Genomic DNA, 25,253 nt, shown 5'->3' on the forward strand with positions numbered 1-25,253 from the left:
AAGTGCAAAGGCTTTGTTAGACACCCAGAGAGTCCTAATATTAGGGTGAAGTTCCTTGTTGTAGAAGAACTGCCAAGCTCTCCTTGGAGCTTTAGTGATTAATAACGTAACGCAGCCGCAAGATATTTTGTGCTCTGGACAAGGAGTTCAACACCATCTGAATCCTCCCCAAGTCCCTTTTTTAAATCTTTGGATGGAAATGAGAAATGTAGAAAATTATGACCTAGGGTATCAGCATGGCAGGTTAAAGAAAAAGAAAAGCATCTGAGACTTTATGTTAGGGGGGGGGTAGAGTTTTTGATTATGACCACAGAGTCGGGAGAGTTCTGTGATATGCAACTGTCTGTCAAATTGAGACACCTGAAGCAAGCGTTCCATTTTTTCTTCTTAGCCACCGATCACATGAGAATCCAGCCAACATAAGTTAAAATGTTTTCTTTAGCTGCTTGTATGCAGCAGCAGTTGAGAGAAGGCTTTTGCTGGAGTAGGTGCCTTTTTATATTAGAAGCCTCTTCCTGAGGGCTTGAGCGTCTCTTTTCCATCCTCGTCTGACCTTTCACTTTGAAGTGTTTTGCTGTCAGGATGGTAGTCGAGTGTATGTGTCTTGTATATTGCGCCATTCATTCTCTATTAACTGTGGACCCTGATGCACAACACTCCCATGAGAACAGCTGTCTCTGCACATCCATGTACTGGCGCGTCTATCGCCAGCGATTACACTGTGTTCAAAGTCGTATCACGAGTCTTGCCCATTCAGGTTTGATCAAACAGGAACAGGATCTCCTCTTGCTGTCTGTATGGTTTCTGTGAGTCACACCTGCATTATTCACCGTCTGGAGGAAAGGCGTTTTGCATAAATGGGAGACACGTCTACCAAAAACAAAGCAAATGTAAATCCTTTATGTAACGGTTGATGTTAAAGAATGACTTGTGAGCCACGGTTAGTGTAAATTATTCAAGCGCAGAATACAAATGATGTTTCTGTGCTAATATTCATTTCATATCTCTTTCCCGAGGTGCCCCAGAGGCTCCATATATGATCTCCATGTTACCTCTCCACGTCTTTATTGTCACTGCATTCATTAAAATGCACTTCAAAAAGCTTAATGAAAGCAAATGAGAATGTGGTAATGCTAAAACATCGCATAACAGCGAAGAACAGAGCTTAGAGTGTAGCTGCACTTGGGATAAAAGTGCTTATGCCAAAAATCAGTGGATAAAAGTGCTCTGCGCGCAGCAAGGACTTTGAGTTACTCTTTTGTGTGTGTTTAAATATCAGGGCACATGTTTTGGAAGCTGATCAATGTCAACTGAACTTCAAGTGCAGGTCTCTTCAGGTGCAATTGAAGACAGCTGAAGAGCTAAAGTGGAGGAAAGGGAGAAGTAGAACAACTGAGTTGGAATCTGATTTATTCATTGTGTCCTTGAAGGGAGAGGGAGATAGGGCGAAAGACTGCAGTAAGCTGCAAAGTGAGAGAGCTATTGAACCAGAAAGTTCTTTTATTCTACAGTAATCAAAGTATCCTCCCCATGACACGTCCTCCCTCTGCCTTTTCAGTTTTCCCTCTGTCTTTCTCTTATTCTCTCTCACACACACACAGACACACATACACATAGTGACAGAGCCTATGTTATATCAGATTATGTCTCACAGCCACAGGCCCAAAGAGGCAGTGATCACGAGAAGCCAGCCTCTAGTCGCACAGTTCAGCACATTCGAGAAAGTGTGCTACCCCACAGTGGGGGATGATGAGTTGTCCTCTGTGGGAGGAAATGTCCTCTCCTGGTCCTTTGATTAGATTAACACTTCCTTTCCCCGTGTCACTTTCTGAATGAAAGGACTCGTCCTAATTGCTTGTTGCCCCTTTGTTTTTTTTCTTCTGGTCTCGCAGCACAAGTGCTGCCACTATGTCGCCTCCTCCCCACCCACCTTTGATAGGTGAATAAACTAATTCCAGCGAACAGTCTCATGAGCATCGTTTACTGCAGTGCAGTGCCATCTTTGCACACCACTCCCCCACGTTGTCTTATTCCTATTTGGAAGCAGTTCAGGCATAACAAAGAATAAAAGACAAAAACGGGAAGTGAAAAAAAAATGACAAAAGGCGAGGCAGTGAAGCAAAAGAAGAACGAAAAAAAAAAAGCAATATCCTTTCATGCTTTGTCAGAAATGGGTTGTTTGGATCGTGGAGTGGCATTTCATGCAGCCCAAGTATGTTCCACAGGACTGGTGCAGTGAATAAATCCTGAATCATAGAGTCTGCATCCAGAAATGAATCAAAAAAAAAAAAAGCTGGTGTTTTGCCATGTTGGATTTGTTATTTGAGCTGTGGCAGGCTGCATCTCTGGAAGGAGGAATTTCATTCTTACCACACAATACAGACCCAGAGACTAGTAAAATAACACAGACTGGGCAATCTACTGCGCTTTGTGCCTGGTTTACTCTGCAGTGTATGTGAGAATTTACACTGTGGGAATAAGAAGCTGAGAGTTAACGTGATTAACACCCCCCACTCTCCTTTCCCTTGGCTGGATTTGTTTTAGTAAATCCACATGAACGCGTCCTCCCTGAAAAATAGTTTTAAAAAGTTGAAAACGCGCGATGAAATTATGACTGATGCGACACGTGTGCGTGCGCAGTATTGTGTGCGGGCAGTTTGCGGCCGTAATAATACATTATTGATTGTGTCGCAAAGCATCTGATGGAGAGAGAAGGCGAAAAAAAGATCACATGCCAGATGAAGCTGTCAATGGAGCCCTCAATCAGTAGATGCAATGCAGACACAGAGAGAGAACCAGATGGTGCTAACTATTGATCCGAAACATGCACACATACTTCCACAGATCAATGTTGAACTGGTATAGGGAAAAACTCTGCTCTCTGTGTTGCTGTCTGCAAGGAGAGGGAGCGGGCTGCCCGGGATGCTCATACTCCAGCAGTATCATGCTCGAGTTAAAGTATGCAGTGTGTTTAACCTCTGCTGAGATGTTTTCCTATAATCCCTTCAGGCCACTGAATCAGCCCCAGTGTTTTGTTCAACGCAGACGGGTTTAAACAATGTTGTGAAAGCACACGCACAAGGACACAGGAACCCTTTCTGTACATTTTTATTTACAAAATGTATTAAAATTCTCTATACAGCGCCTCACTAATGAGGTTCAGCAAATTATGCATGCATCTTTTGCTCTTTTGTACCCACTACTACGCCTGGCGATATTATGTTTTCTTTTTGCAGAAGGTGAGACGTACAAAAAAAAAGAAAAGAGAAAAAATAGAAAACAAAAACGGTGAAAGTGATTCTACTAAAAGAATTACTAGGGCTGGCTTTCTAGCATTAAACCTAAGGTGGCTTTGTGAGTAGCAGAGCTCGTCAAGCATCATTGATTTCACATGCAATTTCTTATAAAATAAAACAAAAAAACAACAAACAAGGAGGAAAAAAGGGGAAATCAATATTCAATTGTGTCATATAAATAGTTCTCGTTTATCTAAATGTACACATCTTTCTCTGTTTGCTCTTTCTTTTTTTCACATTGTCAGTTTTTTAAATATTTATATATATTTATGTATATAAAACTATCTGCCCATAGTTTCAGGTGATTTGATAAGTGTCTCCCTAAATCCTATGGAATCACAGTCTTTTTGAAAGAAAAGAAATTCTTACAGCAATATGTAAATGTGCTAAGCTCCAGGACTCTCCCTGGTTTAACCTTGTAGAAATCTATTTTCCATTTTATTCATAATTTTTTTTTTTGTAATTTTCATTTACTAAGTGAAGTCACTAAACACTGTAATGCTCATTAAAGGAAATCAAATCAAAAAGCGAACCACAGCTCATTGTAAAATGTGCAGTTGTTAACGAAAATGGTAAGGTAATCCAAAATACTACAGTTTAAAAGCCATTACTGTTATCCTTTAATTGGACTGCAGTTAATCTACAATTGAATTACCCTTTTTTGTTTGGTATTACTTTGATGTACAGAAGACTTGAATGACTCGGGAAAAAACACTGTTCGGAGCGACAAACCTTAGTGAGTCAGTGCCCCTTTGATATTTTACAAACTGTAAATCACAAACAGATTTCTCTTTCCCCAGGCATAAATACTTTGCTTTACACACTCGTCATACAAAACACACTCTTGGCAGTATCGGAAGTGTGAATTATGACCTGGTCCCGTAGCGCGTGAAAGCTGAACCAGGTCATCTTCTCATCTCCGTGGGTCCTGTCAAACTTTCAGAAGACAGTGGCAGCAGCACCAGAGTTAAGAGTACAAACGACACACGTCATTGTTTTGGACTGAAATAGCATTTCACTCTAATAAGATAAATCTTTTAAAACTAGTACATGGTCACTAGAAGTGACTTAGAGCAGTATAAAAGCTATGTCATTGTAACCAGTGTGTAACAGTGCACTGTGTGGCTCTAATAAAATAATCTGAACACACAGAACCAGTGAAAATCTGGCAGCAGAAGAATGAAGAGTAATCTGATCGCATTAAATACAAGAAACCAATTATACACTTGTCATGTGAGATTTGTCGGCTTTCTGGCACTTCAAAATGTGCTTAGGGTTGCAAATGATGGCTTTTGTTCTCTCATTCATGTCACGTCATATATATCTATATATATAAATATATATATATATAGATATATTACTGCACCAGTCCTCTGTTTTGTATGCGTTTCAAGCAAAAAGCAATATTATCAATGAGTTGCATTGATTGGACTTGGAGTTCCATAAGGCACTGATAGGAGGGAACCACGCAGGCTCGTCCCATGACCAGTCCAGTCGTGTCGTCATTGCAGATTATCGTGCCGTGTCCGCCCAGGAGGATCTGGCAATCCTCGTGATCCTGTGCCTTTCTTAGATATAGTCACAGTTGTAAGGGAAAATGGAAATGTTTCCTAAACCTGTGACAGCACAAAAAAACAAAAGCAAACAATGGAAAAAGTTAACTTTTGTTCTGGACAACTCATGTTGAACTCATGACTTTTTATTACAAAATAAAATGTGGGGATTTCCTTATTGGCTGAAATGCAGTATCTTTTATTATATAAAGCTTTGTTTGAAAGGCTCTACAATTCACTCGTCAACATCAAATATCTTTAACCAAATTAACAACATGAGGGAAAAATACATCTTTCTGCCTCCATCCTAACCTATTTCATCATGACTGTGCTGACACGGTTTGTGGGAAGGAAAGGCAAACAACTCCCTCGACTGTGATCAGACTTTGACTGTCTGACGCACATGACATCACCTCTTTCCAACCAAGTCCTGCCCACTTCAAACCAGTCAGAAGAACACAGAAACACACTACAGAAGCCTCTTGTGTAAACAGTCGAAACGAAAGAAAAGAAATGAGCGCCGGTGGATTCCTTCGCTCAGAATAAAGAACTGATTGAAAAAATGTGTTCTCAATGAAAATCTGTTGACAAGTCACACTTTGTGTCTAATGAGAGCACACGTGCAAACAATCTGATCAAATCCAAGATTAATTTTTAATTATGTCCCTATCAGTGCATGCTTATCTTAATTCAGTGAATTTCTGTAGAACTGCTGCAGAGGTAGTCTGCAACTTCTCATTGGTCTCTGACATTTTCTGTGGAGGTTTTTTTTTTCCAGTAGAATTATGCGTAGTAAACAAACCCATGAAAACAGGTCAGTGCACTCTGTGGATCATTCAGGATGATGTGGTCTATATTCCTGGTAAGGATAAGGTAGATGTTCTTAAAGCTTCAAAACACTATTTATATTAGCAATGGCTCTGTGCAGTGTGGTGGAGGTTGCTTGTAGTGATAAACACTCGGAGAATTATCACACATCCCATATTCCTTTATCACTATGTAGTTTAACACCTTTTGGCCCGTTTCATTTGGTTTTACTTTAGAATGAGTATAGAGATGCCTGCTGTCGCTTCAGAAACTAGTTTGGAAATGCCTTTTTTGCACATTTTGGCCATTTTGCACATTGCTGCTTTTTTTAGTTTGTTTTTTGAAGCCAAGCAAAAGGCATCTGCCTGAAAACTGTGGGTGCTGCATACATATCCTGCTTTATTGTCTGTTTTTCTCTAAATGGGGCCATGAAGTCATAAATGAAGATAATACTGTATTAAATAAGCTGAAATTTGAAAGACCCGTAATAAGGAACAATTTCATTGAGGTCTGAAATTTAAACAAGCGTAAGTGTGTTACCAGAACCTGAACCTACATCTATTTTAATTGTCTTTTAGCCAAGAGGTTTCACAAAACACAGCATGTTTTGGAAATTGAATGCACTCTTACATGTAATACTTCTAGATGGAGTATGCAGCTTTTTTCTTTGGTAAATAAAGTTTCCCGAAAAGCTTGCACTATATCTTACCTTCCTGTACAGGACAAATGATTAGGTAGTGAAAACAGGAGAATTTAGTGCTTACATGGAGCCCAAAACTAAAAAGCTAAGCAACAAGTTTAACAGAAACAAAGTAATGCTACAGTCATATACAGTCAGCTACTGTGTTCAGTGCTACTGTCTGACATAATACACCAATAAATGTATTAAATCAGCAAAAATCACAAATCTGTTGTACATCAGAATAAAATGATTTGGCAACCATGTTGCAAAGAAACGTTCCGCAGACCACTTGCGCTCATTGGTGCAGAGTGACTGCAACTGATTGCAACATGTTGCCAATCTGTCAGCCTTTTTTTTAAATTACAAATCTTTTATGATATGTCGACCCCAGCAGGCCAACTGTGCTGCAATCTGATTTTGTACTCTTGAGTGACTGAGCCACAAAAGTAAGTGAGATTTAAAGATTAAAAAAAAGAAAAAATTAGTAGAACTAAAGGAATTCTAAACAAAAACTTGAATTTCCTTCAGTTTCTCTGAGCATTGCACGGTCTGACCTCGGGGTGAGTTTGCTGGGAGGCACAGTCCTGGGAGGATTGGCAGCTGTCTTGAATGTTTTCCACTTGTGAATAATCTTTTTCACTGTAGAATGATGGACTTTAAATTGTTTGGAAATAGACTTCCCAGACTGATGGGCAGGAACAATTGCTTCTCTAAGATTATTGCTGATGTCTTCTCTCTTTGGCATTGTGTTAACACACACCCGAATTCTGCCAGAACCGCTGCCTTTATAGACAGACTCACACTTGCTGTTGATCAGTTAATCCAGTACATTTGATTAGCCGTATTTGGTTGCTAATCTTAATTGCTGAGCACGCAGTATGGGCGTACTTAGCTTTTCACACAATGCTTTTGCATTTTAGCTAACTTTTTGTTAAATGATGACATGGTTTGATAGTTGTTGTTCTTTATCTAATGCTGTTTTTACCTCATTTTTACCTCATGCTGAGTACAGTGGCCCTGAGACATCAAATGCGCTGTAACTTAAGAAAACACAAGGAAATAGAAAAATGCTGCAAAAGCATACAAAACCCAACGGAAATTTAAAAAAAGGAGCAAGAGTTTCCAAAATAACATCACAGAACAGAACTAAAGTTTTTTTGTAGAAACAATAAAGTGATGGAACAGCTGCGGAAGTTACAAGTGGCTTATTGGTAAACATGTATATGAATCATGCGATTAAAACGCACATTATCCTGCATCTTTTTCCCTCTCACAACACATATGATTCACCCACTTCTTTTAAACATGTCTCAGTGCAGTGTTTATGCCACGTTATTGTCTCCTCCAAAACACAGTTTTTTGGTGGCTGTAGTTCAGGAGGTCATCTACTAATTGGAAGGTTGGTGATTCGAGCCAGTCCGCATGCCAAAGTACTCTTTTGCAAGATGAAGTTGCTTTCCGATGCATCCATCTAAGTGTAAATGTGCCTGAATGTTAAATAGAAAGCACTTAGCAGTAGAAGAAAATGCTTGTGTGAATGAGGCAGGTTGTATAAAGTGGTTTTTATGCTCAAGGAGAGTAAAAAGTGTCGTATAAGAACCAGTTTATTACTTTTGTTGTGTTTTTTCTTCTTTCATTGTCTTTTATTCACCTTTCTTTGTGTTTTGTGTCCTTTTGTAGCGTTTTTCTGTTTGCGCGTGTTTTCTTAGGTGGCAGTGTGTTTAACCTCTCAGGGTCATTTTTTAAATTGTGTCACAGAACAAAACAAAGAACAGCATACTGTAGGTTGATACGATCGGGCGTGCTGCTTGACATTCTACACACAAAGCTATATGCTACACAACAGTGTGCTTTTTCATCAAACAATTTCACAAACAGCAGCTACATACCAAACAGACAGTGGAAGACTTAATTCTGACTGATATGGCAGGAAGCTAAATGATTCATCAGAGTGCACGATGGGAACAGTAAGGCGAGGCGACGTACCTCTAGATCTTAACGCTCTCGGTTCCGTATACGTTGTAGCCTTCTCTGTATGTGGCAAAGTTCTGGGTGTTGGTCGGGGGAGCCGGCTTAAAATTCTGGGCATTCTTGGCCATTTTCAGCCGTTTGGTTTCTTGTCGTGATTTATAACAGAACTCTATCAGTGCCACCATCATGGCCAGACCCAGCCCTCCGACCAGAATATAGAAGACACCAGCCACATTGCTTAGGCTGAGAGCACTTGTCTTGTCCTGGGGGGAAGTGAATAACATCGTTAAGAGTTTTGCAGTGGAGCTAGGGCAAAAGAACAAAATGCAGCCTGCATCCTTCAAACTGAGCCTCGACTCAACAGTAAAACTGACTTAAGTGGTAAATGATCATACTCTAGATTATCATGCTCTATATTACTGATGCTACCAAAGGTTGTTTATGGTTACTAACAGCTACAAACAAAAGAAATGAAACATGTAACGAGCTGCTAAGCAATTTCAACTGAAATTATATTGCTATGTTACAAATTTATGAGGAACTTGAGATTCAGATATAGTCAAACCATTCTCCACTTAGGAGAAAGAAGCCAACTCTTGCTGGTGAATGTAGAGCTAACCTGGCGCTATGCTTCATACATGTAAAATGGCTTCTGCTCTTGACCATATAAGGAAGCTGGTCAGTATCGCATAGGTCGACAGCTGTGAACATCCCTGCCCTTTCAATTCTCTAATGGCAACACTGTCATACAATACAGTCAAATTCATAGTAGATGAATGATAGCTCAATTAAAAAACACTATATAAAAATATATATCAAACCATTTTGCTGCTGTTCACTTACCAAACATATTCAATAAAATTTGTTCATTGGAGTTTTACTATTTGCAGTTTAACCCTATGAGCATGGCGTTACCATGATGCTATCTAGCAACTCTAACCTGTAACCTGAAGCTTTAACTGTATCTCAGAGGGTTAAATAGTGGGTGTATTACATTCCTCAACTTCTTGCAATGTGCAAACAAAACCTCTAACCTCATCCGACAGCAGCCAGATGATTTTAGAGGACACCCTACGGTGCTCTCTCCGCTTCGAGAAGTTGAATTTGTGTAAATCATCACAATACGAGGCTTTGCTTGTTCATCACACCACAGGAGGCCAAAGAATCTAATAGACACATCTTGATGCAAACTAGTAACAACACAAATAAATCAAATTTTCATTAACAGTGTGGTAAATAGAAGCAGCAGCATAATGGTCAAAGTATCATGAATGTCAAGAATGAAAATGAGCAAAAAATAGCATTTATCAACAACTATTAACTGCTGTGATTCAATCAAAAGAGTGTGTCTTAAAGGCACTTTAGAAACGTCCCCGCAGCATTACCATTACAGTTTTCACACACAAAAATGAGTCTTTATGTTGTCAAAAAGTCATTTCTACAGCATAAAAAGAAAAAAAAAAAACGGTGAATCTGGGGAAACAGTGCCTTAGATTAAAGCCACCGGTGAGCTGTGTTAACAGCTCGTGGCAGAAAAACTGAAGAAAAGAAAAAAACTATGTGTAGCAAATAAACAGAATGCATACTATAGATGTCAGAGAAGTCTTTGTCTTGCATATGAACAGTACGTCAAAATGCAATTTGGAATCAGTACAAAAGACCTGCAGCGACTGACCTTACTTCCAGAGTCCTTGGTTCCACATTCACCCTTATCGTACCACCATTTGTTTTTCAGCTTGTCTAAGATGCCTTGTTCACTGAGTTTCAATACTGCAAGGTTTACAGGAGTTCTTCACGTGGGAAATAACATAAATAACATTATATTATGTTATTTTATGTTATTCAACTTTTAAACTACTACATACTTTACAAAGCGATAAAGCAGGGCACCTGGCTATTCAACATCACAAAGAGCAGGCATTCTACCTATTACCTTTAAACCCCTACTCTAAAGCCAGGACCTACCCATATCGCTTTGAGTAATCGGCAGACGCTGTTCATGGGGCGACAAGCAGGTACGCAAAGTACAATCTGCAAGTCTATAAACATCAAAAAGCGCCTTGGTGCACGCTGGTTCTTTGTGTGTGGGGGGTGTAGTAGTCGCAGAGGCTTTCAGTGCAGCATTTAACAAGTTCATTCCAACATGAGCAGTTGTCTTAACAAACAGAAAAATCTAAGCAGTGAAAGAAACCTTTGCATATGCAATGTCAGTGTAATCCTGCGTCGGCTAATGCTAACTGTCACTGCAGTGACAACAGTCAATTCTGGAGGTATTACAACCAATTTCCCATTCAAGCAACTGTGCCCAAAAGTGAAAGCCTAATTAATTCTCGCATGTTCTATCCTGACATATCGCTAAGAAAACCTTATCTTCCAATTACACCAGATTAGTGTCAGATGAGTGTGTCCCAACTAAACTGCAGGCAGCTGCAGGACTAAGCTCAAAAAGATTCGGTGGAATTTAACTCATCTCGTATTTGCCTGCAGCTGCACAATCTGACGTTTGACACAGCTGTTTCCTGCTGCTTGATAACTCCAGAAGGTATATCATGACATTGTAGTATTGCATGTCAACATACATTTGCATAATAGTCTATTGGGGTAAATTACTTCAGAGGAGGTAAAAAAATTTCTTTGCATAGCTCAATAAAGATCACATTTTGTAGTTGTATTATGACTATATTGGTTTAAGTAAATCTCTCTGTGAGAAGGAAAAGCAAACTGGAAGCAAAGAAAATGTAGTGGATCGATAAATTAGTGACTACTCCCTGTGAACAATGTCCCCTGAGGGGATCTCTTGCAATGCATAATGCACTGAGAGAAGATTACACCACTATATATCCCTCATCACCAATCTGGAGAAACAGACTGTGAAGACCATACCATTGTCTTGGCTTGGAGAGACATTGATTAACAATGCAATTACCCTGTAACATGCTCTGTGTCTGAAACTCAATCTAGGCAGCGCCGTGTTTCGCCTAAGGGCAAGAAAGAGCAGTGTTAAGTGCGTGCGCATGCAGCACGCGTGCACGCTTATGTGCATCTCCAGATGTCGGCTGGAGCATGTAGTTGTGAGCAGGACAGGGGCCAGGCGATTCACTGTTTGGAACACAGCGCTTCAGGCCGCTTTATTTCCACCTAATCAGACCTTTCCACTGAGTCCCGGAGAGTCAAAACAAGCCAGGAAACAGACAGACGGTACATACCTGTGCATGATAATAGATCGATGGCAGCGCAAGAGACAGATGCTTTCAAAAGCTCTGAACAGCACAGGGAGGCATCCTGAGCTCATTGACTACAGAACACAACGATGTTAGCAAAACACTGAAAAAGAATGTGACTTTTGAACAACGCTTTTCAGTAATGAAAGCCCTTGTTTAGCTTTATTTCACGTGTGCCTCATGAAGCCTCTTGCGGTGAGTACAGAAATGCATCGCAGCTCCTTACCTGCTCATTGGAGTCCAAGCCAATCATGACAGAAATGACAGAGCATAAAGACACAATCTGCATTTCATGGGATCTTGCAGCTTGACTGTAATGTCGCCATGTCGCCCACCTATATCATCCTATGTGTGTCGACAGCATCGTTTGTCATAAAAATGACCTGCGTTTTAAAAGATATCATACTCGTGCCTTATGGTATATGTAATCTGGAGAGAGAAGCACAATGCTTAATGGTACTTAGGTCTAAGTGGCATTACGCTAAGCTGTCACGGGACAGTCATTCATCATTTAACCACATGTTAAAGATGGAGAGATCTGATGGTCAAAAGGGTCACAGCTGGGTTATTAATGTGTTCAATTAAAACTGCATGCAGTGGAACCAAACCACAGGTGGGTTACCAGAGCTCCCATTAAAAAGTCTTTTTCTTTAATTAGACTTCTCACGTTTGCCTGCAATGCTTAGTCCCCTCAAGACGCCGCTGTTCCCCTTGCTTTCTTGTCGGCCTCTGTTGAGCGGCCGTTTAGCGGTTGATCTGTTTTTTATTTGTTTGCTATTAAGGTGAACTGGCTTTTAAGTTGTCGTCCACTGTCATAGAAGTGAAGCAGCAGTGGTGAAGTACTGCGAAGCCATATTTTAAAGGATTAGCAAATCTCACCTCACCTCACCTCATCTCACCTAAAATGAAAGCCTTTTCAGTTCAGTGTCGCTGGCAAAGTCTGTTCTTGAATTAGACCAACTGGCTATACTCATCAAAGCTGCCTAAATAAAGCCCTAATATTTGAGGCTGGGTGATCTGTCCCACACGTGAGTAAGGGTGAATAAACAAGGCTCAACCTTTCACAGCGGCAGGGCAGACACATTCACATTTGTCCTTTCCTGTAAACACTACTTTGTCAAACAGAAACATGTGTCCTAACTCTCTTCTGTACTCTTCTTCGTCTTGTAGAAGTTTACCTTTGGCATCCATAAATATTTTTCTGTTGGTTAAACAAGAGCTCCTCAGTTTGATCTGAGCCGTTAAGCCGTCTGGTCAGACTGTCGGTAAATTTGGTAATCTGCCTTTGGGGCAGCACCAGGTTGGTTGGGGGCAGACAGTTGGTTTGGTTCTGGTTGGTTTGTTCCAACAGCCTTGCCGATTACTCTGCACTATGGTACCCGATTGTGGTGACATCGAGGCTGACCTTGGAGTCACCTCCCCCGCTGCCGCACTCTCCCTTGTCGTACCACCATTTGTTTTTCAATTTGTCCAAGAGGCCTTGCTCATTCAGTTTTAAAACTGCCAGGTTAACAGCATTTCTTGAAACGATAAAACATAACTTGTAAGAAAATGCACAGGTCCGTGAGAAATCTAATGCAAGGTAATAATCGTACTAAGCATCATGAGAGTAGTTAATGGTAGAGAGGCTACCACTGTCAAAGCAGGGGGCTTATGCACAGAAAACTATCGGTTAAAATCAGAATGGTCTAGGGAAGGACAAATTGTTTAAGAATTTCAGGAATATAGAGAGATAAGAAAGGCTCGTATGAGGTAGAGACAGTGTTAAATCTTGGAAAAAGGTGGCATAAAGGGTTACGTAGTTTAGAACTGAAGTGTGCGGGATGGGGACACTTGTCATTGAGAAGAAAAGTAACAACAACAAACATCATGCAATTAACATTCGTCACAAGTGACAGCGCAGCTTTTAAGGGCTAAATTGAAAAACCATTGAACTGTTAAATTAAAAGTGACAACACAACAGTCAGGTAGGACAGCACACGGGACAGAAGGAGAGATCGAAGGAGAGAGAAAAGCAGTGGGAGAGACATAAATATGAAATTATTGTTAGCTTTAGTCTCATTATCTGGATTTGACTGCTCTGCTATAAAACGGCAACTCTTTAGAAATACAACATTAAATATCGTTAATTAACTTTTGTATCCAAGTGCAATGAAAGGCATACAACCGTTACCTCTGTGTCCATTAACAAGAAAAAAAAAGTAAGGAGAGGAAGAGAAGAGAATGACAACAGGGGAACATCAGGGTAGGTGGAATACTATAACAACATAGGGGATATTGTTATATTATTCCACCCACCTTAATGCTGAGCCTTTGGGCGTCGCCACACCGTAGCCTTTCGAGTCGAGGTTCCCGCCGACTTTCATGGTGTCGCACGGCTTCCGCTGCTCGATGTACTCGTTCATGGTGGACTCGAGGAGAAAGGCGAACTTGCCCTTCGACTTTCGTACCCGGGCTACGCCATCGGGTGTGGTCTTAACAAACACAGAGGGCTCAGCGGATTTCATGTACGACCACATCTTCTCGTAAACTGCTATTTTGGATCGCTGCGCAGAGAAGAGAGGGAGAAAAGGAGTAGCTTAGAAATCTGAAAAATCACACATGTGCAATGGATTTCGGCATATTTTTGTGCTTCGTGATCATACGATTTAAAAAATGGCATCGTGAAGTATTTATAGACATCTTGGAATGAAAATGTGTGATATCTTTAAATACTTCCAGGGAATAGAGCTGACAGACCTTTATGAGATCATGAAGTACAAGAATTTACAAAATCCATTCCTTTTATCAGCATTCTGAAAATGTACCCTTTAAGTACGTCACTTGAAATTCACTGAATGGAAAAATCAGTTATGCAAAAAAAGATCTTTAACAATTGAAAGGGTGTAAATTGCAGGTAATGATCATTCTATCTGAAAAATTTGCACAGGCCTCGGATTTGTTTCCTGAAAGTTCAGCCTCAGTGGGCTGAGCCTGAGTTTATGGTCCTAATTTAACTTGTAGAACTTATTACATTCATTTATTTCAACAACACTGCTAATGAAATATCTCAACTGTGACTCTGCACTGTAGACGAAGCGAGAGAAGCGAACAACAAGGCAACCCATCACAAAGTGACAAGGATGAGCATTTTCCCGGCGCCCGCAGACAGGCTTAGTGAGCCTGTAAAATCTGGAGGAGTCGGGCACTATCTATAATAAGCATCAATTAAATTATTCAATGCCGCTGGATTTATTTTGGCATAGGCATTTCACACATCCCGGTGTGATCCTGGTCCAAGCAGTGATGAGCCATACTTTCCAAGTGCTGAAGATTGGATCCCAGATTAAAAAACAAACAAACAAACAAAAAAAGCCAACACGCTTTCTTTTAAGCAAAGGCCAGAAAAAGGAAGAGCAAAAAGTAAAAAATAAAAAATCATAAATTTGCACGTAGAAAATGCCAAAATCTGCCAGAGATACACTATATTGCCAAAAGTGTTTGCTCATCTGCTTTCAAACACACATGGACTGGAGAAGCATCTTATTTTTAATCTACAGGGTTTAAAATGATGTCGGCCAAATATTTGCAGCTGTAACAGTTTCTTGAAAGGTTTTAGAGTGTGTTTATCAGAATTTTTTATTATTCGTCCAGAAATGCATTAGTCGGGTCAGACACTGATGTTGGACGAGAAGGCCTGGCTCAAAGTCTCTGCACTAATTCACCCCAAAAGGTGTTCTTTCAGGTTGAGGGCAGAACTCTTTGCAGGCCAGTCAAGTACTTCCACACCAAACTTGCTCATCCATGTCTTTATGGACCTTGTTTTGTCTACTGGTGCACGATGAGGAAACAGAAAGGGGCATCCCCAAACTGTTCCCATAAAGTTGGGAACATGAAATTGTCCAAAAAGTCGTACTGTTCTCCTGGATACTGCCAAACCCAGACTCGTCCATCAGATTGCCAGATGGAGAAGCGTGATTCGTCACTCCAGGGAGCAAGTCTCGACTGCTCTAGAGTCCAGTGGCAATGTGCTTTGCACTGTAAGGCTTGGATGTGTAGAGCTGTAGTTTCCATGAAGCTCTCTACAAAGTGTCCTTGAGCTAATTTTTTTGGCCACATGAAGTTTGGATGCACTATGCGCCTCAGCATCTGCTCTGTGATGGAGCAATTCAGCCACTTCTGCTTTGTTATAATACCACTAACAGCTGACAGTGGAATATTTACTTTTGGCAACATAGCGTACTTTGCTGTGGCCTTTTTTTTCTTCATACCACAAATCATTAGTGTAACAAGAATGAATAATTCATAATGTTAGTAAATTAAGATAACAAGACTGGGTGTGGGTATAGAGGGAGTGATTACCTTTTGTATATATTGTTCCAGTACTCCCTTGCCCATTTTTTGAGCTATCCCCTCTAGCTGTGTATCCTTTCTCTGCCCCGAGCTAGATATTCCAAGTGTTTCCTGGTTTTTAGACTTTGTTATTCCCCTGCACTATTAGCATCATTAGCATTGCTATTATTAAAGCTTGTAAGTAAGTAAAACTTTATTTATAAAGCACCTTTCAAAATATAAAATCATAGAGTGCTTCTGTCACAGTATGTCGAAGCAGACTGTATGAATGTGAGGAGGACAAAAGGCGAGCCGTTTAATATGGCTGATGGAAAAATACTAAGGCAAACAAAGATGAGAATAAACAATAAACAACCTAATTGGGGAAAAATCTTAAACATGAAACTTGACCTGGACACGTGGATACAAATATACCTGGAAGATGGAAGATGGAACCACGACAACATGACAACACAAACTTGACAACATGGACAAGAAGCCAAGAAACATGACAGACTAACAGAGAAGACCAAAGTGAAACCTAACTAAACTAAACTTAAGGTAACCAAATGATAATCCCATTACTCAACATATTTAAAGGGATAACTTAAGAACCAGTGCCGTCAGCGTTAATCTCATTAAAATGACGCTAACGCCATAACCGCTTTAACACGGCAAATCTTCCTTAGTGAGTTAGCGTGGATCGCCTTGTGCGTGGGGCTGCGCAAATGCGTTAGCGAGCTAACCGCACTAACGAGCTAACCGCCTTAACGCAGCCATGCAGCCCCATGCACAGGGCGATCCGCGCTAGCTTGCTAAGGGAGATTTGCCGCGTTAATGCGGTTATGGCGTTAGCGTTATTTCAATGAGATTAACGCAGACAGCACTATTAGAAACTCAAAACGTAAACTGAAAACGCTGGGTCAGAGACCCAGGATCATGACAGCTTCACAACAGCCAACAACTGATAAAAAAAACAAATCAAGAGAAATTAATAGAAATCAGATTTTAAAAGATGTGTTTTTAACTGGCTTTTAAAAGAGACCACTGATTTAAAATCATAAAGAAGACAGTTCCACAGTCTGGTGGCCACTGAACAGAAAACTCTGTCTCCTTTTTTTCAGCTTAGTCTAGGGTACCAACAGCAGGCCCTAGTTACAGGACCTCAGGGACCTGCCAGGGACAATGATATACCCTGATATAACCTGGTGCCTGTCTGTGAAAACAATCCTCTCATGATCCTCACAGGAACATGACAGCTTGCTGTACAAAAAGTGTTTTACCTTTGATATTTTATATATTTAGCATGCTTAATTAAAAAAAAAAAACAATGGGCACAATTGTCATACAGTTAAGTTAACGTGCTGACACCTGTGGCTTTATGCGCCCAAACATACTGACCAGAGCACAGGCACATGAATTGGTAAAAAGCCCCCTATAATTAGAGCAAATCCATCTCTGATGCATTTCTGTTAATAAACAAAAGCATTAACCTTGACCAACAAAAGTGCTTTTACTTGCTTTATGTAATCATATACAATTTGTTTGCTGGCATCTGTCACAGTCTAACCGGGCGAAGGGTGAGAATGAAATGAGACAGCAGCATAACACAAATTAAAAAGCCTGCATGAAAAATGTTCAGAGCTCAGATGAAAAGGAATTCAAGCTGTAACGATAGCTGATCTGCTTTAATTCAAATACAACAGATGAGGCAAAGGAGAGTTAGATGTGCTATATTTGACAACAGCCACATTCAATGACTTCAGTTTGCATGTGTCAGACAGCGTGAAGAGGACGCTAGTTTTTGGAGGACATTTCCCCAAAGGCACGGGGCTCATCTGTTCAGTGGTGGGAAAGCTCCAGACGCCTCCTAGAATGAAGAGAAAAGAATGGATCTGGGCATTGATTACTGACGACAGAGTGTGCTGCCTCAGTGCTTTATGAAGTCAATTCATCAATAGCAAGACGGGGAGTAGGGACCAAGTGCGGCCGAAACCTAAATAGGCTGGTTTCACTGCTTCTGCTAAGTCACCACTGAGACGCTTAGACAAGATAGAGAGAGAGAAAATAAGACTCAGTGAGAGAGCCCAGCAGGGAAGGAGGGACGTTTGATTATTGAATGCTGGTGCACAATGGCACGTACAGTACACCCACAAGAACACGCCACTAAGAGCCTACTCCCTTACAATGTAATCATTCACATTCCCATCTATGGTGGTCATTTAAAATTCAATTAGGGAATAATGACTGTAAAAGTCCATAATCAATGAACAGACAATTTGTTGAGCAGTTAAATACGGCCATAAATACAGATTTATACACTTGCCACTCCTTTACACTATATAATGGCCCTGTTAGAATATACTGCTGTGTCCTAAATGAGATTCCCACGATTTGACAGGGAATGGCTGTGATGCCTGTGTTGCATGGCTCTGTGTTCGCTATCATGCAAATGTCACAACCCTCCTTCTCTAGATGTCTTTTAAATTACTAAGATCAAGCACAGTGTTGCTATCTTTATAACAAAGTACCTAAATAGTGAGTCTCAGCCTACTCTCCTTCCTACTTACCTATCTGCCTACCTAGGCGACATTGTTACATCATCTGTGTAGGTGGTTTTCCTGCAAGTCTGTCTGAAACTGCGAGTTTCCTGCATAAAGACAGGCTCCGGTCTGTTATTTAAGCCTCCCGACCTAAGAGGAGGAATAAAAAGAGCAGGACTTTCCTCGAGTAAAACACAGTCAGGGGAAAAACGTTGGTTCATTTGGCTCTGTTTGTGAGTCTCCAATAACTGCAGTGGGTTCACAGTTTATGGATTGCATTTTCCCAGTAGGATGTTAACATTAAAACACTATAGTTGCTAGTAAATGACTCATATGCAAAGATATTGTGTCGCAATATAAGAGAAGATATTTAATTAAAAGGGTATCCAGCCAGTAAATGTTGGTCGGCATCATTAATGCTTGAATGGAAGTATCGCTGTCGTTGCCTTAATGGAAACTGACATAAGAACCAGATTTCAAATATAAATTGGGATAAAAGTGAGTTTTATTGTAGTTTTTTTGTTTTGTGTTTTTAACCTCCTAGGACCTGGGCCCTATTTCAGGAAGCCGGTTTAGTGCAAACTCTGAGTAAGTATACCCTGAGTTAACGAAAACTCTGGGTTTTCGGTTTCACAAAGCGAGTTTAGATTAATTCTGAGTGAGTTACTATGACGACACACTCCGTGAAGCTAACCTGCCCCCTAGCAGGTTTACTTCAACTAACCCTGACGTTCTCCGCCTCTTTGTCGGAAACCTGACTGTAGGAAGTGTCAGACATGGCGTGTCCCTTCCTTGAAGAGCCAGTAGATGTTGAAGCCCAAATTCTCCGCAGAGCTCTCCGCCGGGAGAGAGTGATTAGAGCGCGTTTGGACATTTTATCATTTCCTGATGATTTCCTGTGTGAACGTTACCGTTTTTCAGCACAATCTGCAATTTATTTGAATAACATCCTCAGGCCTAATATTGCTCATGTGACACATCGTGGACATCCTCTCAGTTCTGTACATATTATTTGTATCGCACTTCGGTTTTTTGCAAACAGGAGCTTTCTGTATAATATTGGTGACGCTGAGCACGTTTCCAAGGCTACCGTCTGTCGGGCAGTCAGGAATGTTACAGTTGCACTGAAACGTCTCCTGTACTCGTTTGTGGTGTTCCCTGGTCATAGACCCACAAGATTTATCAAAGAGGGATTCCACAAAATTGCAGGTATCAGGATGAACGAAATTTAATTCATGATGTGGTGATACTTGAACTACTACTTAAATTTTACATTTATTTTCACGGTTCCCAGGCGTGATTGGCTGTATAGATGGCACTCACATTCCAATCATTGCTCCTTCAGTAAATGAAGGAGACTATGTGAACTGGAAGTCTTTCCACAGCATTAATGTACAGGTACATAGTTCCCTGTAGCATTTCAAACTAACAAATTATTTCATTATTAGTAATGGATGCTAATTTGTGTTCTCTGCACTGTGAAGATCATATGTGATGCTGCCAACATTATCACAAATGTGGAAGCCAAGTGGCCAGGCTCTGTGAGTGGTGGTGGTGGAGGACCCCCACCTGTTTTTCGGGCCTCCGCTTTTTTTTTTAGTGGCCATAACGGGTCACATTTGAGCATACAGAGTAAGCAAATATGTACTTGTAATGCTCAGATAATTTCAATAAGTGCTTACAGAGGGGAAATTAATGTAGCCTCTAACTGCAATTGATTTACATCGGACAAACAGACACTATGGCTCATAATACAATTACACCTTACCTGTTTGGACTATATTTTTATATTTCATTTTTACTTGCTGCCAGGAACGTTTGGGGCCTGTTGGGTTGCACCTGCACTCACATCACATCACAAAATAAAATGTATGAAATAAAAAATAAAACATAATAAAATAACGTGTTAAATGGGTGGAAATCCCTAGATCAATGTTTAAATTAACACTCACGCATTGACTCTGTCGGCTATGTTTTGCCATGCATGCTCCCTTTCTTTTGCAGCTGAGGCTGTGTTACTTTTTTTCTGCAAAATTTGCATGTTATCGGCATATGCTGCCATCAGAATTTCGGCCTCAAGCGCTGTAAAATACATTGACCGCGCCTTCTTTCCCTCCGTCTCCATGGTGACTCGCTTAATCTGTGCTCCACTAATCAGGGCTTTATGTATCCTCGTGCGCGCGCTTAATTTGGGGTTAAAGCAACTCCGCGTTGATTGAACTAATTGTTATCAGCCTTTCTGAAACCGAATATTCCGAGTTGGACAGTTCGGGGTTACTCAACCCTGAGTATCGTTTTTCACTCTGAGTTTTCTAAACCGGCTTCCTGAAATAGGGCCCTGGCGTCCACGTATGTGGACATCACATTTTGGGATGTCTAGACCAAAATAGTACATTTTGCTCTACAAGGGCCTGATATCCAGATACGAGGACATTATACTGCCGCTGTTCTATCGACATTTAAAACAAATGTCCTTATATGTGGATCTCATTTCTCTGAGAAACAAAAATCAGGTAAAAAAATTAATTCTTTGTTTTTACATTCATCAGGTTGCTTTATATTGTAAGGTAAAGACCCTACAATAATAGATTCATGAAAACCCCAACAATCAGACAACCCCCTATCAACAAGCTTTTGGCGTCAGTGGGAAGGAAAAACTCCCTTTTAACAGGAAGAAACATCCGGCACAATCAGCTCATGGATGACTGGCCTTCTGCCGTGACTGGTTGGTGGTGAAGGGGAGGAAGACAGGACAAAAGACACGCTGTGGAAGAGAGCCAGAGATTAATAATAACTAATGATTAAATGCAGAGTGGTGTATAAACACACCGAGAGTGAAAGGAGGTGAGTGAAGAGAGTGGTCATTGATTGTAGAATACAAAATCCCCAAGAATATGGTCGTTTTTTTTTTTTTCAAACAATGGCTGCTTAAAAAGAAACACGTTTCACTGAGATTGCAGTTGAGTCGAGTTGCAGAAGTTAGTGAAACATGGTCTTATTTGGATTTACACAAGTCTTGGATTTTCGAGTACAAAAGAAGTTGCAGAAAAGTTATGTTAAAACTTTAAACGAAGATTTTTTTTTCTGCCATTACCAACTATTCACCTTAAACTACTTTAGATACAAAAGATTTTCCTCTGAGACTAATCAGGTTACCCTGCAAGTATCTCTTTGCAATCTAGAGAATGCTTATTGGCCTGAAAACAGTCTTTAAAGTCTTCTGTGATGCAGAGGAAGAGAAAACAAAGGTGAAGAAGGTTTACATTTCTGTATTTTGAAGATCACTTCTCCTTGAAATCAGCTGAAGATTCTATTATTGCAATACTGCTAATAATGTCATTAAATTGTTCAAGGAGAAACACGTATTTAAAGTTCAAAGTCAAAGAAACTGACCTCTCTGTTCTAAATAACCGCTTAATCTGTATTGATTTGGAATTACGTAGCGTTTCCAGGATGCTGTCCACTGCCCTTCGAACCGCAACCTGTTTTTTATTCTTCCTTCGGCGTGGCCGGCTGCTTTCATTATAGCCTCCCCTACATACGCTCCACTGCTTGTGTATCTTAAAGGCCATCTCCAAACACACCGCCACTACATTTCATTCGACTTTACTTCACTTCCGTTTTGTTTGTAGACATCACCACTTTCCTCCAATATCCTGTGTGCCAGGACTACCTGTATCTCAAGTATGCAGAGATGAAAGTTGAGGCTCTGGGGGTGTACTTTGTCATTGAAGTGCCACATGCTACACCCTGAATACCAATTGCTCGTCTTTGATGCTCGTTGCTGGACTCCAATAACCGCTCTCGCGCCCGCTGTTGCCGCTGATCTAAAGTTCGCCTGGGCCCTCAGAGTATGGTGTTTTTCCTCAGAGGTTATGCCTATCTTGCGCTAGACACTTTTGTCAGCTTTCCCTTTTATGCAAACAGCCTCTAATCTTTATAGGAGCCACCCCTTTACCCGGCACTGTACTGAAACACAAAGTGACAAGAGCTCGGGGAGTTGTGTTACAATGCGCTGCATATGACTGCAGGGCAACCTAAGAATTTCTTGCATAAATCTCCTTGACTGCTCTTCTTCGTGCTACCGTGCCCTAATGCAGGTCTACTCTGCATAAAAAAAGAAAAGCTGCTTATTAAACATTGCGTTGGACCCTGCTGAAGCCACCGTGTCTGTACCACAGTAGCTGAGACGTGAAATTGATTTTCATGCTTAGTAAAATGCATTGGTGACTGCACTCAAGCTGCTGCTCTCATCTCCAACACACCTGCTGATCAGTAAGATGCATGATGTTCGCTCTTGAGGCTTGCGAGTAATGTGCAGTCTTATGAGGACAATAGAAAACAATGCTGCACTCTCATTTCTCTGTGCAATTATCATTCTTTCATTATTACACTGTTAAATGAGGTGCATGAAGGGACAGCAGTGTGGTTGTCTTTGATGGTCTCACCCCAGTCTTTACACATAATTAAACAGCCACATCAGCTCATTTTATCATCCCGGCCGTTATTATGATCCAGCTTCTGCCTCCATGTACATTTGGAAATGTAACCGAGCCAAGCCTTTCTGATGGAATAAAACCTCATCAAGAGGATAAACATGGCCTCGCTGGTACAACTCATCATTTTCTAATCATCCAAAACCCAAATATTCAACTGGCTGCATGAAAAGATCCATGACAGGAATTCAAATGATGAAACAAACCACAGCAGTGCAGTAGAGCATGACAGCTGCTGTGTTGAGGAAGAGCATTACAAAGCTTGAAGCTATCCCGCCACTGTCTCAAGGTAATGCAGCAGACGGGCTGAAGACAGAGGACCGAGGAGAGAAGGGTGCCCAAACAAGCAGGGTAGTCTTGGGAAGACGAGCCAAGAACGGGCAGAGGCAGTGCCAAGCGCCTAGAGCCAGTCAGGCTTCCGCTGGGCACGTCAGCGGACTCCCAGGCCAGCTGTCCTAGCTTGTTGTGGGCAGCAGAATCAGCAGACTCTGACACCGCTCTTTGAAAATTCCTCTGCAGCTTTTCTAAAATTTCTGTCATAGGTGTACACAGCGATGGCAATATTGCCACACTGTCAGCTGTGTCAATTTATCAGGCACAGAGGAAAACAGCCTTGGAGGAATGTCTGAACTCCAGTAGATAATGGGATAATTCAACTAATATTAATACATTAAAATCCACACAGGAGTTAGAGAGCTTGGTAGCTTATTACCACAAGCAATATTCTTTTTTATGTATTTCTTTGTACTAAAAAGGTAATAAATATGTTTTGCAGCACTGTTCCTCTTTGTCGGGGAGCTCTGGAAAATAAACCAGGTGAAATCATGAAAAATTCAAGGCCAGCAATGTCAGAGATGATGACATATGTCTTGTTTGAAAATTTGGACTTGATTTAAAATTTCCAGCTGGTTGATGCCGTATGGGTCTAATTAAGCCTGAATGTATTTCCTGAAAACAGATCTGAAATAGAACTTGAACTCCGATTAATCAGTGTGTTTTTTTCCTTGTCAGCTTTCTACAGCTTTAATTAAAAGTCCCTTGGAAGAGCAGCTCACACATGTCATTTCCTATTTGAAGACTCGGGGATGTATCTAGGACGCTCATTATACAGAACACAAGAAAACTCCAGACTTCCCGACCACTTCTCAGACAGTTCCTACCAGCAGACCTTCGGTGGCTCCGTCGTCAGACTCTAAAGCTAATTTGTAACCGGCATCCGTCATGTGTGTGACACAAAGGCGTATAGTACACTGTTTACACACCTGCGCGGCATCTCTGGCGAAAGGGAAAGTGATGACAGATTTATGAGGTGGTGTATAGAGAATTAAAAAAAGATGCGGTCATGCGCCATGTGTCCTAGAATGTGCGATGTTACCGTTGAGTGCAGCCCCCTTTTTTTAAACAGCCCCAGAGTTTGCAGACTTAAAAAGAAAAGGGTTTTAAACATTAAGCTGTGCAGACACTATCTTTCCCTTCTTTGTTTTAACCCCCCCCCAAAAAAAGCACAGAATTGACTTTGCATTTTGTTGTCGTGAGCAACGCAACCCAGGGGTAATACAAATGAAGTGCTCTTTCTGCCAACAGGCTGCAGCTGTGAAACATATGAATTGTTTCTCTCCTGCTGATGAGTAATGAGGGAGCGTAAGATAAAAGACTGTCATATTGCCTTTTCGTCATCACAGGCTGAGTGCTGTTTCGTTAATGCTTTTTCAACACTGGACTGCTAGTGTAGCCACAGCCATGAGCTTTAGCCATCTCTGCGTTTCACATCAGAAGCCTGATTGTCTCAGATATGAGCACTGTCTAACTGCTGTGTAGCCTTTCGCAGACTAATACACTTTTGCTTCAGATTTTAGTTCATTTATAACCTAATTGCCTGCTTAGTCTCTCACACCAACGGACATATTGCTTATTCCCTCTAAAATGTCTTTCAGACTGCTCTGTTTGACCTACAGGGCTCTTCTTCATCAGGTCCAATTTGCCTGCCATGGCCAGCTAGCTAATTACACTTCATGAACTGACCCTTCTGAGTTTGAGTCTGATGTGGGTACTTTGATTAGCCTCCTGTTTTTATCACCTCTGAGTCTTCCGTGTTGTTACCACGCTTTTTGCTGACAGGCCCCGTGCCTCAAGGTTGCACACTGCAGTAGTACTGCATAAATTTCACGTTTGTGTCATAAGAGTTCAAGAACTGCTTCTGTGTCAACACGCCTCATTTGGAGCAATCTTGTGCAGGTCAAGAGTGCTGCACTAAAGGTACAAAATGGAAAAGTTGCAAGGAGGAGTTGATCAAGGACATTGCACAGAGCAGTTTTTTATGATTCAGAACGCCTGAGTGCAAAATATTTAAACCAAATGCATTATTTGCCATTT

The 25,253-nt window shown here is 41.0% G+C and overlaps 1 protein-coding gene across 6 annotated transcripts in view; it reads right to left on the bottom strand.

Annotated features, from left to right (window-relative positions):
- Positions 1–3,092: 3,092 nt before the first annotated feature.
- The window catches only part of gria3b (glutamate receptor, ionotropic, AMPA 3b), a 94,833-nt gene continuing 72,672 nt past the window's right edge, over positions 3,093–25,253 (bottom strand). For 3 of the 6 annotated variants that reach the window (XM_082502655.1, XM_082502653.1, XM_082502657.1), the window contains 4 exons: positions 13,829–14,076; positions 12,936–13,050; positions 8,325–8,572; positions 3,093–4,912 (listed from right to left, as the gene is read on the bottom strand). In XM_082502655.1, the coding sequence (XP_082358781.1) occupies positions 8,327–8,572; positions 12,936–13,050; positions 13,829–14,076 (609 nt within the window). In that variant the 3' untranslated portion in view covers positions 3,093–4,912; positions 8,325–8,326. Of the gene's footprint in view, positions 4,913–8,324; positions 8,573–9,979; positions 10,100–12,935; positions 13,051–13,828; positions 14,077–25,253 lie in introns of those variants that run through there. The other 3 variants (XM_082502654.1, XR_014270817.1, XM_082502656.1) reach the window with 3 other exon arrangements.

Source organism: Aulonocara stuartgranti, assembly GCF_965226115.1.
Source record: "Aulonocara stuartgranti genome assembly, chromosome: 2".
Lineage (NCBI taxonomy): Eukaryota > Metazoa > Chordata > Actinopteri > Cichliformes > Cichlidae > Aulonocara > Aulonocara stuartgranti.